Source organism: Ictalurus punctatus, unplaced genomic scaffold, assembly GCF_001660625.3.
Source record: "Ictalurus punctatus breed USDA103 unplaced genomic scaffold, Coco_2.0 Super-Scaffold_100046, whole genome shotgun sequence".
NCBI classification, from domain to species: Eukaryota; Metazoa; Chordata; class Actinopteri; order Siluriformes; family Ictaluridae; genus Ictalurus; species Ictalurus punctatus.
Genome location: NW_026521087.1, coordinates 5,420,586 through 5,435,237, shown reverse-complemented (window position 1 = coordinate 5,435,237; position 14,652 = coordinate 5,420,586). Strand labels below are relative to the sequence as shown.

Below are 14,652 nucleotides of genomic sequence, written 5' to 3'. Positions count from 1 at the left end.
CAAATGCCTGCAGTCCGGACCTTTCACCAATTGAAAACATTTGGTGCTTCATGAAATGAAAAATACGACAAAGAAGACTGAGGACTGTTGAGCAGCTAGGATTCTGTATCAGACACAAATGAGACAACCTTCCTCTCCCAAAACTCCAGCAACTGGTCTGCTCAGTTCCCAGACTTATACAGACTGTTGTTAAAAGAAGAGGGGATACCACACAGTGGTAAACATGGTCCTGTCCCAACTTTTTTTTTAGACGTGTTGCTGCCATCATATTCAAAATTACCTTATTTTTTCCTTAAAATGGTACATTTCCTCAGTTTAAACATTTGATGTATTCTATGTTCTTTTGTGAATAAAATATGGGTTTATGAGATTTGCAAATCATTGCATTATCTTTTTATTTACATTTTACACAGCGTCCCAATTTTTTTAGAATTAGGGTTGTAGAAAACAAGGCTTGGATGCTAGAAATGCACTATAAGATTTTACAAAGAAACAAAGAAACAGAGGGGTATACATAGACAAACTAAACAAGAGCTAAAGAGTGATAATCATATGACTTGCTCAGTATCTTTCTGCGTTGTTCTTTCCAGCTGTAGTGCTTTTGAATGCTGTTATGGTGGAAAGTATAAGGAAGGGATTTGATTATCCAGTGTGGCTTGGAGAGATTGACACTTGTATACAATCTTTTTAGAATCTGTCTCAGTCTGGCTCACATACAGAAAAAAATAAAATATTTGGTGATTTGATTCAAACAGGAGCAGATGTTTGTCTACTATAAGGAACTGAACTTTCAAAACAAAATCATAGGAAGCTTAACAACCCAAAGTTTAATCATTTATACTCTGCAACCTACAATTCCAAGCAAAGAATTTCATCGTACTGGATTATGTGTTACGTTATGTGTTTACAGTACTTTTCTGGAAGCCCGGGTCTAGAATGTGAAACATATTATCTGAAATATATCACATATTTTATAAAACATAATGTGTTACTTAACTCATTAAAATGTGGCAACCCCAAAAAATGGTGGGTGGTGATGAAGCCAAAAGGAATATTCTGAAATGTTTTTAGAGATCAGGTATGCAGATTTTGAGGAATGCAGAAAGTTTTTAAATGTGCAAGAATGTAAAGTGTAGAATTTACACTGATTAATTTCTCAGAATTTGTTAGTGCTTCACTGACTAATGGACTCTTACCCAGTCACTGACTTCTGATGGTAGGCGTACTCTAGGTAGAATGCTTGTGCCATATTCTTTCTATTTTTGTCCTACTACAAACATTTTTAGGAAAAACACTTGTGGCAAGGTGGGTGTAGTCGGTGAAGGAGGGAAACAAACAAACAGCACATACACACACTCACTCACTCACTCACTCACTCACTCAGACACACACACACACACACACACACACACACACACACACACACACACACACACACACACACACACACACACACACACACAGAGGGTTCTATAGTTCCACAGGACATCATACCACCAGCAGCAGTCTGGACTGTTGACACAAGGCAGGTTCATGCTGCTGATGCCAATGTCTGACCCTATCATCTACATGTCACAACAGAAATCAAGATTCATCAAATCAGGCAATGTTTTTCCATGCTTCAACTGTCCCGTTCCAGTGAGTCCACGCCCACCCACGAACCAGTCTGTCCATTCTCATCTGTCCTCTCTCATCAACAAGGTGTTTGTTTTTCTCCACCATTCTGTGTAAACTCAAAAGATTGCTGTCTGTGAAAATCCCAGATCAGCCTCTAAAATTCTCAAACCAGCTCGTCTGGCACCAACATTCATACCATGTGGCCTTAGGAGGAATAGCAATACAATCTTCTTTACACTAACAATTATCCTGCTTACTTTGCTATCGACGACAACAGAGCATCTAACATGAATTTCAACTCATGTACTGCTACAAATCCTCAGTATAACCCATGGTGGAGGGTGGATTGTTGGCGGTGTATGATATTAGCAGTGTAATCGTCACTAACAGAGGCGACTGCTGTTCAGAACAGATAAATGGTGCTGAGATTCACACTGGCAACTCCTTGGTTAACAACAACCCCAGGTGAAATATAAAAAAAATTATTTATATAAAAATATCGGCCTAAATGAGTAAGAGTTTATTTATAGAATTTTATTAACATTTTAAAAAGCTTGCTGAATATAAGGCTTTGCAATCTGGTAACAAATATTTGTATATATTTACAACTCTAATAAGGCATTACAACATTCCAGTAAAATTGTTCTTTATGTAATATACATAATTATAAAGCACTTTAAGACTTAATAAATATATTGTGAAATATTTTAAATGGCATTAATTAATGCTTAAATAGTCACTAATAAGTTTTTTGTAGTATTGCTCATTTAGTATTGTACACTTTATTTTACTGAAGTATAACTCAGCAACATTTAAACAAACAGAAAATCTACGTAAAATATATTACTGCAGATCTTTATCTGATTGGCAAGGACATTTTTAATTGTATAAATTGTGTAATTCTGACATGTAAATTGACAAGGAATGAATTACTACTTACTGAAAGTAGTTCTGGCTACATGCCAAATTGCAGGTTTAAATGAATGCTCTCACTGTAATACGTTAGTCCTATAATTAAAACTTATTCAAGGACATGGATGGATATTAGAATACTGCAGTATGTCTGTCGCTCTCTCTCTATCTCTCTGTGTGTGTGTGTGTGTGTGTGTGTGTGTGTGTGTGTGTGTGTGTGCTATACAGTAACTACATAGTAACTTAACTACATAATAAATTTTCTCATCTTCCCTCCAGTCAATGGGGAATCCGTCTATTTCTTAGAAGGAATAGTGACACAGTGCCCTGCGATGGACTGGTACCCTGTCCAGGGTGTACCCCGCCTTGTGCCCGATGCTCCCTGGCATAGGCTCCAGGTTCCCCGTGACCCTGAAAAGGAGTAAGCGGTTGAAGATGGATGGATGGATGAATAGTGACACAGTATGAAGCACAGAAGGGTTTAATTAGGAAGGTTTTTATTTCATTTTATTTTCCTTTCATGGGAAATTCTTTAGAATGGAGGGCTGCATTTTTCTTATTAACTTTGGGGGAGAAAAAAAATAGAGGGTGGTGCATGAATGACTGTCTATAGCTGCTATAATGTAAGGGATAACAGGAACTAACTTGTCTCACAGGTGTTCTGTAACATTAGACATTACTATAAACTGAGAAAAAGTATGATGTGTCATTCTTTAATAAAATAAGAAATTCTTCTGCACACTCTGGTATGAAAATAATCAACTTCAGGGTGGTGACAGATTTATTAAACATTATTAACTTCGGATTTAACTTAATATGTAAAACTAAATACGGTTCCCCTCATTTCTCTCTCTCTCTCTCTCTCTCTCTCTCTCTCTCTCTATACCATTGTGGAATTGTGTATAGACAACATTGTATTTAAAAAAACAAAACAAAATTGTCCTGTGCATTTGTAAATATGTTTTATCTAGCTTGTATTTGTAAATGTTTTAAAATCTTAGTCCTTATTTAGAATACATTTTCAATAACTTACTATACTGTAACACACCCTGCATATATTATTTAGATAGTTATTTTAATTTTGACAAACTGTTAATTTCACATTCTTCTTTAACAGTTAATTTTACACACTGAGAGTATCGGAATAGTAAATGTTGACAATGCCGCTTTTAAAAAATTACATAGATACAATATGTAACAGATAATATAATATAAATATTTGAACCAATGTTTTTACGTTAGGTTCGTCCGACCCTCCTCCTGGATTATCCTCGCTTTCTATTGGCTAGTCAGCGCTCTACACCTACGTGTGACTGGCCCCCGCGTGGCAGGTGAGAATTCTACCACTGAACCACCAATGCTTATCTTAAAAATCCATGGACTTCGCAGAGTGCGATTTAAAACTGAGTATTGTGCTGCTTCAGCAATTTGGTTTAAAATTCTAAAGGAGAATCTCTTCCATATTTCAGCAGCATGGAGTTTGTCCATTACCCTAGTTTTGGGCGGAATTGATAAGGCTTGTGAAGTGCTTTGGGTGAAGGCTCAAGCAACACAAACGTCTCCAAAACTCAGTTGTGCATTGGCCTGGAATCTAACCCGGACTTCACAGAGGGCGCTTTCCAGGTAAGTATTGTGCTGACTCAGCAATTTGGTTTCAAAATTGACAAGGAGCATCCTAAGGCTCTTGTATATTTGAGCAACATGGACTGTGTCTGCTACCCTTTTTTTGGACAGAATTGATAAGGCTTGTAGAGTTCTTTGGGTGAAGGCTCAATATTCAAAACTGAGAAATAAGCTCATAGCAGCACTGATGAAATACACATACAGTACAAAAAAAAACACACACACAAATAGAGAATGTGTTTAGCATTTTTTTTTTTTACATCTGCACATAATTATTAGTTTAGCAGCTTTTTTAGAATAAAAAAAGTCATGTATAAGTCTACATAATGAGGCTTTATTGATCACATGTACAGTAGAGTACAGTGAAATTGTTTTCTTCACATACTCCAACATGTCAGGAGGCTGGGGTCAGAGTGCAGGGTCATGATATGGCACCCCAGGAGCAGAGAGTTAAGGACCTTGCTCAATGGGCAGCTTGAGAGTGCTGGGGATTGAACCCCCAACCTACTGATCAATAAGCAAGCGCATTAACCGCTAAGTCACCACTGCCCCAGTGTGTGGGAGTGAGAGGGGGTATGGGGTGAGAGATGTGATAGAGAGAGAGAGAGAGAGCGAGAGAGAGATAGAGAGATCGATCGATCAGATCAATGTTTAGAGTGTTTTGCTCCGCTTAGAGAGACCGAACTAGCTACATTAAGAGAGAGAGAGTTAGTTTTCATAGCATTTACTACTTCTTACCCCACTGTTTTCTAACTACTACAAATATAGACTTCTGAACACCGCCAATAAAAGCTTAATAACAGAATACTGCAATTTTTGGGAAATTGCCGTTCCCGATTTTGGCCACACGAGGGCAGTCATGTCCCATCCGGCACAACACACGACGCCGCCTAAAACAGAAGGTAGGTTGTAGGTATTGTACTACTACTACTGATTCTAGTAATGACGTCAATCAAAGTAATTAAATACGTAATGAAAGGTGTTGTCTATATAGCTGACCTCATTTTCCTACACAGTGAGTTAAAGGCGCACAACTATCAGAATCCCAGTTCATAATTGTGTTTGATTGGCCAAGTAGAATAAAGTGTCCCATTCTTTTTGAGCTTATTGGACATTACACATTGCTGTAACTATCTCATTGGCACTACTTAATTGCTCATAGTTTATTTGACGAATGAAACTGCTGTGACATATTTTGCCAATCTTAAATTCAGCTGTCATTCTGGAGGTGCAGTTTTGGTTGATGCATCACATTTAGGTTCAAACAGAGTGCGTATGGGAAAAGAGAAGGCCATTTCTTGTGATTAGACAGTGTGAAGGCTGACTTTGTATTCCTACTTGTGTGTGATGTTTGTTATGTTAGTTTCTCTTGCACAACTGTCGAAGTGCATATGCTTTCCTTGTGAGTGACACTTTTTAAGAATGAGATGAGGGTTTGAGACAATGTAGCTAATTTTGACCTTCGAGAGTCCATTATATCGTGCATTTGCGAGAGCTGATAAAGCAAGGCCTGATAGTTGTGTTTGCATTCCTTTCTGTGGTGCTTGTAAGTTAGTGAAGTACTTGTGTGGTAGAATGTGGACTGGCTTCAAAGTGAACACAGACATTGGTGCTGATCCGCTGAATGCTGGGCCTACTAATAAAGGCTTGTGCTGCTATGTGTGACCTGTAGTTGCAGTGGACGTAGGACTGTAGTATATACGGGCCTCGAGTCCAAGGACGTGCTCAAAAGGAACGTCTTGTGTTTGAAACAGTAATGTCAATGTTGTACAAACACAGACAGCTTTTTCTAACCTCCTTATGCTGATGAGTGTTTGGCTGTATGCTTTACTATGTATGTTTTACCCAAAGTTCCTGACTATTGTGTTGTACTACTACTACTACTACTACTACTGCTGCTACTAATGGAACCAAAATATCAGTACTGATAATACTAATAATGTTTTGTATCTGTGTGTGTGTATTTAGAGAGAGAGAGAGAGAGAGAGAGAGAGAGAGAGAGAGAGAGAGAGAGAGAGAGAGAGAGAATGGGGAAGAAGAAGACGTTAGCAGGTGAAAAGCAGTGCCTAGTGTTTGTTTTAGAAAAAGAGAGCTATTGTGTGACCGTTGGTGTAAGGCCCGCCTCCTCGCCTGTTCTCAACTAGGTCCTGTCGAGTGTGGATAAATAGGTGGGCGCTGCGCGAGAACTTTTATTGAGTGGTCTGACTTCGAGAGCAGCGTTATGTCTGGCAGAGGCAAGGATGGTAAACATCAACAACAAAAACACCTTTAACAAGGTGATAATTATCGCCACCCGGGGTTCGGTATGTCACCCCGTGTGGCCTCCTCGCCGTCGGCGGGGAGGCACTGGGTCAGACTACGTTACAGTGGAGAAGGAGAAGCGCCAGACAGGTCTGAAGTCGGAGTAAACCTTTTAAGTAGTCAATGGATATCGACTACAGATGTATACTCTTTTATTGCAATGCCTAACAGAAAAGAGTATGAAATATGTTTTACCAAAGAACAGGCACTTCAAACATTTTCTCAAATTTTTAATAATAAAACAGGAAGTGAATTCTGGAAAAACTGGGAGATGACTACATCAGCTCCCCAAGACGTAAAGAGCATTGTAGTAAAGTTTTGGACTGGGAGAATCGCTGACTCGGATGTAGAACAATACCTCTTAAGGTTTGGTGAGATACTGAACCCTGTTGACAAGCCACTGGACCAGTTCGGGATATGGTATGGAGTCAGGAGATATAAAATAAAACTCAAGAAAAACCCCGACGGAAGTATATTCCAGATACCAAATTCCATTTCCATGGGACCATACAATGGAACGATTACATACCCCGGCCAAACAAAGCGATGTTTTATATGTAACGATTCCGACCATCAGGCAAAGGACTGTGAGAAAACAAAGTGCTGGAAATGCGGAAGCTTTGGCCACAAAGGAAAGAGTTGTAGAAATACACAAGTATGTAATTTATGTAATGAAACTGGGCATATATATTTTCAATGCCCAAATTCTTACAGCTATAAACTAAGACTGCCGAAAAATCAAAAAGACATTGACCAGAATGCAACACAAAACGTACATAACACAGAAACCAAAACAAACGATAAAGAGGATAACAACTGGGAAGAAAATAAACTACACACAAGTGAGGACGACTCGACATCTGGGAGTGACTCAAGCAGCACCGATACCAGCGACAGCGAAGACAGCGAGGACTCTGAGAGCAGCGCCGAATCTCTGATCCCGGAAGGGAGACGGAAGACACCGGAAGTACCTGCTGGAAGCAGCGGAGCATCTCCGCCCAGTCTTTCGTCTGTGGAGAGACGGCAAGCATCGGAGTTTAATGCGCTATCAGCTGTAGAAGTCGGCGAGACTCGGATCGGCTCAACCCCGGAAGGAGGTCTACAAGCCCCAGAGGAGCCTACGTGCTCAGAGGGAGAGACCGGAGCGACCCAGATCATTTCTACACCTGCAGGAAGCCTACAGGGCCGAGAGGAGACATCGCATCCAGCTGGTGAAAGTGGAACAACTCGGACAATCGCCGACAACACAGGTGACACTGCGGACACTCCCACGCTGTCGAAAGGTAAAAACACTTTAGACTATCCATATAAACGCCAAAGGCGAAAGAGGAATTCTCCTGGAAATGTTGACAATGCAAAAAAGGTTAAGGAATGATGTATATCGCCTACTTTTCTTCCCTTTTTTATGACACAATGTCTTTGATTTTAACTTCAATTCCTATATTATTTAAGAAGAAATGTGATATATGTCTGCAGGAATTAAGGTTAAATGATGTGGATAATGTTGAGAAAATGTGGACTAATGGACATGCAATAATATCTATCGGAGAAGATTCTTATCTTAATTTCTATGGTTTTTTCAAATTTAACTGTTGCCACATGTAATGTTAGAGGGATTCAGGCAAAAATTAATCAAGTGAAAAAGTTAAATATATTGAGTGGTGAACATGTTGATATTTTATGTATACAAGAGACCAGATTAAGCAGTTTTGGAGACGTACAGGACGCTCAAAGTCTATGGATCAAAGGTCCTTCAATCTTTTCAATAGGCGAAAGTAAAGCTGATGGTATTGCGACCTTATTTTATAACAATACATTTAAAATAATTAAGAGCCGTGAAATAATTCCTGGTCGATTAATGTTTATAGATGTGTTTTATTGCACAAAAAAAATTAGAGTAATAAATGTATACACAGCACAGGTGTCACAGCGCGGTCCGATCAGAACTCAAATTCCCAAGATGCATCGCTCACTTCTCAGGCACGCATGCGCTCACCATCCCCGGAGTTCTGATCAGACACACCTGGCACCAATCACACACACACACTCCGTAGTACTTAGGAAGGACATCCACCCGGGATCTGCGCGAAGTATACGCTCTGTAACTTAGTTTGCCGCCTTACCAAGCTCTTCTAGTTCATTGTTTCTCGTCTCGACTACGTTATCTGGATATCCCCATTTGGATTGTTCGCCCGATCGCTCGACCCTTGCTTACTCTACGACTACGCTTCCGGAACTTCCCGACTCTACTCGGTTCACTCGCCTCCCGCGCCTGCTTCCGTACCATCTCAAGGTTCGTGACAACAGGATACTGTTGGTAAAATTCGGCTTTTTAAAAAGCTTAAAACGCTCCTGTGTGTCGGTTTCTATACCATTGTATGCGGTGATTTTAATACAATCACAGATGATAATGATAAAATTTCTTCCAAAATATGTAAAATTAGGAGAGAAGGTGGTGTCCTTAAATCTATAATGAATGAACAGCATTTCACCGACATATTTAGGACATTATATCCAGAGAAAGTGGACTTTACAAGGTTTGATAAAACATGTAAAACTAGAATTGACAGGATATATATTAATAATAATTTTGAGGCAAAATTTTATACAACAAAACTCTTGGTTGAGTCGGTCCACTTGACAGTTATATGTGGCATTAGATTTAAAAATGAAGAAACTATTGGAAATTAAACACACAAATTTTGAAAAGTCCTTTATTGATTATAGAATTAAAAGAAGAAATTAATAGGATTAAAACTTTAGATATCCTCACTACCAATTATTGTGATTTGTGGGAAGTTTTTAAGATCCAGATTAAAAAAATTTCTTAAATACAAATGTCTGTTTTAATAAAGAAAAAAATGAGAAGTACAATACAATTATGACACAATATATAAACCTAAAACTAAAAAATCCAAGCGATGAAAGTGAGGAAAACAACTTAAAGGATTTGAAAAAAGAGATAGAAACTTTAAATAGTGAGTTTTTACTGAACATTCAAGTCCGAGCAGGAATAATTTCCGATGAACTTCTAAATCAAACAAAAGCAATTTCACTATTTAATGAAAGGAAAGAAGCCCAATATATCGAAGCCATTAAAACAGATAATGGAACTATAGTGAAAAATCCTAAAGACGTCAGAGATGCTGTTCGGATCCTTTGTTCAAACATGTACGACTCAATTGAAATAGATAATAAACTTCTAAAAACCTTTTTGAATGTAAAAAATAGTGTCGACCCACCTTCCAAGAGCTCAGGTGAGGAAATAAAAGAGGCTGAGGTTGTTGATGCCATTAAACAATTAAATTTAAAAAAGTCTCCAGGGAAAGATGGTCTCCCGTCTGATTTTTATCATGCATGCGCCATAGATTTGGCTAAATTATTAACGCAAGCCTTCAATGATGGGATCGCTAGAGGTTACATGCATGACTCATTCTATGAAGGCGTTTTATCCTTGTTGTATAAAAAGGGTGAAATGAGTGATATCAACAACTGGAGACATCTCACCCTAATGAATGTCGATTATAAGATTTTTGCAAAGACCATTATGAACAGGATGAGTGACTATTTGGATGTAATAATAGCTAAACAACAAACATGTGCAATAAAGGGAAGATTTATGTGGGACAACTTGAACACATTAAGAGAACTAGTTTTTGATAAAAATGGTGACAGTTTTTACATTGTGGCTTTGGACCAAAGAAAAGCATTTGACTATATCTCAAGAGACTATTTGTGGGAGATTTTAAAACTGTATCAATTCCCTGAAAATTTCATAAACATGATTAAATGCCTTTATGTTAAATCGACGGTTGAAGTAAATGTTAACGGTTCTTTGACTGAACCATTTGAAGTTATGCGGGGTGTAAAGCAAGGGTGCCCTCTGAGTGCAGCCCTATATATTTTATCTATAAACCCACTTGTACAAAAAATCCAAGATGATCATAGACTTAAGGGTCTTCAAATAGGAAAGAACAGAGTCGTGATCTCTGCTTATGCTGATGACATAACTGTATTTGTGAAATCTAAACAAGAACTAGACATCATCTTTGAATATTTTAGCGAGTATGAGCAAGTCTCTGGAGCCTCCTTAAATAAAGCTAAAACGGAATGTGTCTGGATTGGAAATGAAAAAAACAAATTTCCCATAGATGTCCCAGAAGTTCAGCAATTAAAGGTTTTAGGTATATATATATAGATAATAATGGCTGTGTCGACCATAACTGGTCAAAAAAAGAAGAAATAATACAAGATGAAATTGATAAATGGAAATCATGTAATCTAAGTTATAAAACTAGAATAAATATTATTAAAACTTTTCTATTATCAAAAATACTGTTTTTATCATGCATCTTACCTCCGACAGAAGTTTGGGTAAAAAGACTTCATAAAATATGCTGTAATTTCATATGGGATACGACTCGTGAGGTTACAAAACGTGAGCTCCTTTTTAAGAGAAGGGAACTGGGAGGCCTTGGGGCTGTCGATATATCCCTAAAAACTAAAATAGCAGTGTGCAAAATCACCGCGAGTGGTATTGCCAGGCAAACCGAATGGATAGGGAACATCTCTAACTGGAAATCTAAAAAAGGTCCATCGAGGAAAGGTATTCCGTATTATAAACTGATGTTTTCCGACTTCACTGACAAATTTAAAGATCTAAACATCGATTGGGCGAAAGACTCGAGCAAAGAAATATATCTTTTAATTGTTGATCGAGTTTATAGTAACCCTGTGGCTTTCAGAAATTTGGAGGAAGACCAAAACAAAGAATGTCTCCAAAATTTACAGAATAAAATCCTATCTGAACACCTGAGAGATACAACTTGGTTAGTAGCTGTAAGAAGGCTCCCAGTAACAGCGGTTGTAAAATGGAGCTGTTTTGTAAAAAGGAGTAAATGCCCGATGGGATAAATTAAAAACCATTGGTCTTAATATAGAAATAAATATGAACTCAATTTTCTATGGCATTTTTAAAGAAAATTGTAGCAAGACTCAGCATGACTTCATTTAGTTCATAATATGTTTGACTAAATCTAAACTCTGGAAAACAAGGTCCAGAATGACTATAAATCAAACGTTTATATCCAGTGATGTTGTATTCAAGGACATTCAAAAAGAGCTAAGAAGACTAAAAAGCAGCACATCTTGGTTTAAAGACTCTTCAGTGTGGGACTCTATTTGCGTGTAATTGTACTTTGACTATGTAAGTTTTTTTTTTTTTGTTTTTTTTTTCTCCCTTTCTTTCTGAATATGACTTGTGTAAGATTGTGAATTTTGTATAATTTCAATAAAACTCATTAAATTTATATATTTATATATATATATATATATATATATATATATATAATTATATAATGTGTGGGCGTAAGATTTGCCTCACTGGTTTGCACTCATCAAATTTCTGTCTTGATGCTGTGGATTTTCTGCTGGAATTAATTTGTGAATGCAGTGTATTTAGGACAGTGAGTTTAGAAGGTGTAGATTTGTTTCCACCTCTCCCAGGTGACAGTGAGAGCACAGCTGCTGGTCTCTATGCAACCATGTCTGTCTGCAGTCTCTCTCTCTCTCACACACACACACACACACACACACACACAGACACACACGCTGGAATTCGCCAGCAGGTTTGTAATTGGTTTTTCTGCCACAGCAATCTTAGCCAATAAGAAAGTGACTGTTTTGATGTTAGAGCTTAAAAACCAGCGTTTGTCAGCACCATTTATTCTGTTTTTCTATCCGTCAAGTGCAGAGCTCGACGCTATGGCAAGAACAGTGCAGACTGCCCGTAAGGCCACCGGTGGCAAGGCGCCAAGGAAGCAGCTCGCCACTAAGGCTGCCTGCAAGAGCGCGCCGGCTACCGGCAGCGTGAAGAAGCCTCACCGTTACAGGCCCGGCACCGTGGCTCTGAGGGAGATCCGCCGTTATCAGAAGTCTACTGAGCTGCTCATCCACAAGCTGCCCTTCCAGCGCCTGGTGAGAGAAATCGCTCAGGACTTCAAGACCGAGTTGCGTTTCCAGAGCGCAGCCATCGGGGCCCTACAGGAGGCGAGCGAGGCATACCTGATCGGTCTGTTCGAGGACACCAACCTGTGCTCTATCCTTGCCAAGAAAGTGGCCATCATGCCCAAGGATATTCAGCTGGCCCGCCTTATTCGCGGAGAACGCGCTTAAATGACAACTCCGTCTAATAAACACAAAGACCAGCTCATTGTCTCAGAAAAAATATCTTCGTTCTTTGGCTGTTTAAATATTTATAATGTGGTAAAGGGAGCAGAAATGTATAAATAATATATGTATAGATATGGATGATTTATATTTCCATAAACATTATACATGGGTTTCTAAATGTACATGTTATGTATATTGTATAATGTGTGTGTCTGTGTATCCATATTCACTTGCCTTTCTTTTCTGTTTAGAAATTATGAGTTATTTACTATCTCCATGTCAAGTGCTGAGGATATGTTATTTAAAAAAGCTATACTATTACTATTATTAGGACGTTGGGGTCAGAGCACAGGGTCAGACATGATTTGATGCCCCTGGAGCAGAGGGTTAAGGGCCTTGCTCAAGGCTTCAACGGTGGAAGTGCTGGGGCTTGGACCATTGACGTTCTAATCAGTAATCCAGCGCCTTAACCCTTGAGCCCCCACTGCCCACCGTGTATTATATTTTTTTATGTCAAAATAATACAATAAACTGTGATAACGCTGATGAGCTCTGTCTGTGTAAAATACCCAAAACCTAACCTCTGTTTTAGGCAGGGTGTGTTGTTCTGGGTGGAGCATGACTGCCATCCTGTGGCCAAACACGGGAATGGCAATTACCCAGAAGCAATTTTCTGTTATTAAGCTTTTAATAATGGTGCTTATATGTTTATAATATTTAGCCAAGAGTGGAGTAAGAAATATTAGATTATATTAACATTAATATCTCTCTCCTTTTCGATAATTATTGATGAAGTACATATTTCATTCAGGGGGCACAGTGGAAAGTGCTTAGCATGTTCACCTCACATCTGCAGGGCTGTTGGTTTGATTCTCGCCTGCATGTTCTCTGCACGCTTTGTTTCCTCCACGTACTCTGGTTTTCTCCCCGGTCCAAAGGCATGTGTTGTGGGCAGGTTGGCATCTCTATATTGTCCAAAGTGTGAGATTGTGCCCTGCAATGGGTTGGCACCATGTCCAGGGTGTCCCCTGCCTCATGCCTGAATCTCCTGGGATAGGCTCCAGGCTCCCCGTGACCTGTGTAGGATAAGCGGTACAGAGAATAGATGGATGGATGGATGGATGGATATATGGATCTTGACTGCCATCAAGTGGCCCAGTTTAGGAAGTGCATGTTCCCCAAAACATAATTGTTTAGAGCAGCGGTTCTCTACCTTTTTTCAGTCACGGCACCCTTTGAATACTTTCAAAAATTGGTGCACCCTACACAAACACTAATGCTAGACAGCATTAAGCCTGGTTTATATTCGACATGTCCGGAAAAAATGATGTCATTGCGGAATGGGCGGTTGAGCGTGTTGACTGCGTGAGGCTTCATTTCTCATGGCGGTCTGCATGGCGCCAGATCCGGAAATTAATGACTTGGAGGCGACTCTTGCCGGAAGGTACGATTGTACAGGTATCTCTATGATCCATCCATGCGGGACCTTAGAGAGAGCCAGATGACACAAAATTCATGGAAAGGTTTTTAAAATAGTGATTTGGATTTGCTTTGTACATACTGCTGAGATGATAAAGCCAAAGCTGACAGTTTTTTGGGGTGCACCATGTTTTCATTCATCAGTATCTTCTCAAATAAACACAGTCACTACACTACACCATCAGACACAGTGATTACACCTCATTCTGCTGTCTTTATACACAGAGACATTTACACTGATGGTGAACATCCAGAGTGATCATTCTGTAATATCTTTCTTTTCTCTCTATACATAAAGAGACATTTACACTGCTGGTGAACATCCAGAGTGATCATTCTGTAATATCTTTTTTTTTTTTTTTTTATCTCTGTACATAGAGACGTTTACACTGCTGGTGAACATACAGAGTGATCATTCTGTCATATCTTTTTTTTTTTTTATCTCTATACATAAAGAGACGTTTACACTGATGGTGAACATACAGAGTGATCATTCTGTAATATCTTTCTTTTGTCTCTTGTTATAGGAGACCTGGATCTCCAGAATTT

At 38.9% G+C, this 14,652-nt stretch overlaps 1 protein-coding gene across 5 annotated transcripts; it reads left to right on the top strand.

Moving 5' to 3' along the window:
• The first annotated feature begins 6,403 nt into the window (after nt 1–6,403).
• Nucleotides 6,404–14,216, top strand: LOC108261536 (histone H3.3A). Of its 5 annotated transcripts, none has more exons than XM_017462388.3 (2): nt 6,404–7,736; nt 12,206–14,216. In XM_017462388.3, exons 1-2 carry the CDS (start codon nt 6,458–6,460, stop codon nt 12,625–12,627), a joined length of 1,701 nt encoding a protein of 566 aa, XP_017317877.3. In that variant the 5' UTR covers nt 6,404–6,457; the 3' UTR covers nt 12,628–14,216. The 5 variants fall into 5 exon arrangements, with proteins under 5 accessions (XP_017317877.3, XP_047009804.1, XP_047009803.1 ...); XM_047153848.2 differs by having other exon boundaries at nt 7,601–7,736; nt 12,201–14,216; XM_047153847.2 differs by lacking the exon at nt 6,404–7,736 and adding an exon at nt 7,743–8,746 and having other exon boundaries at nt 12,201–14,216.
• Nucleotides 14,217–14,652: the final 436 nt, after the last annotated feature.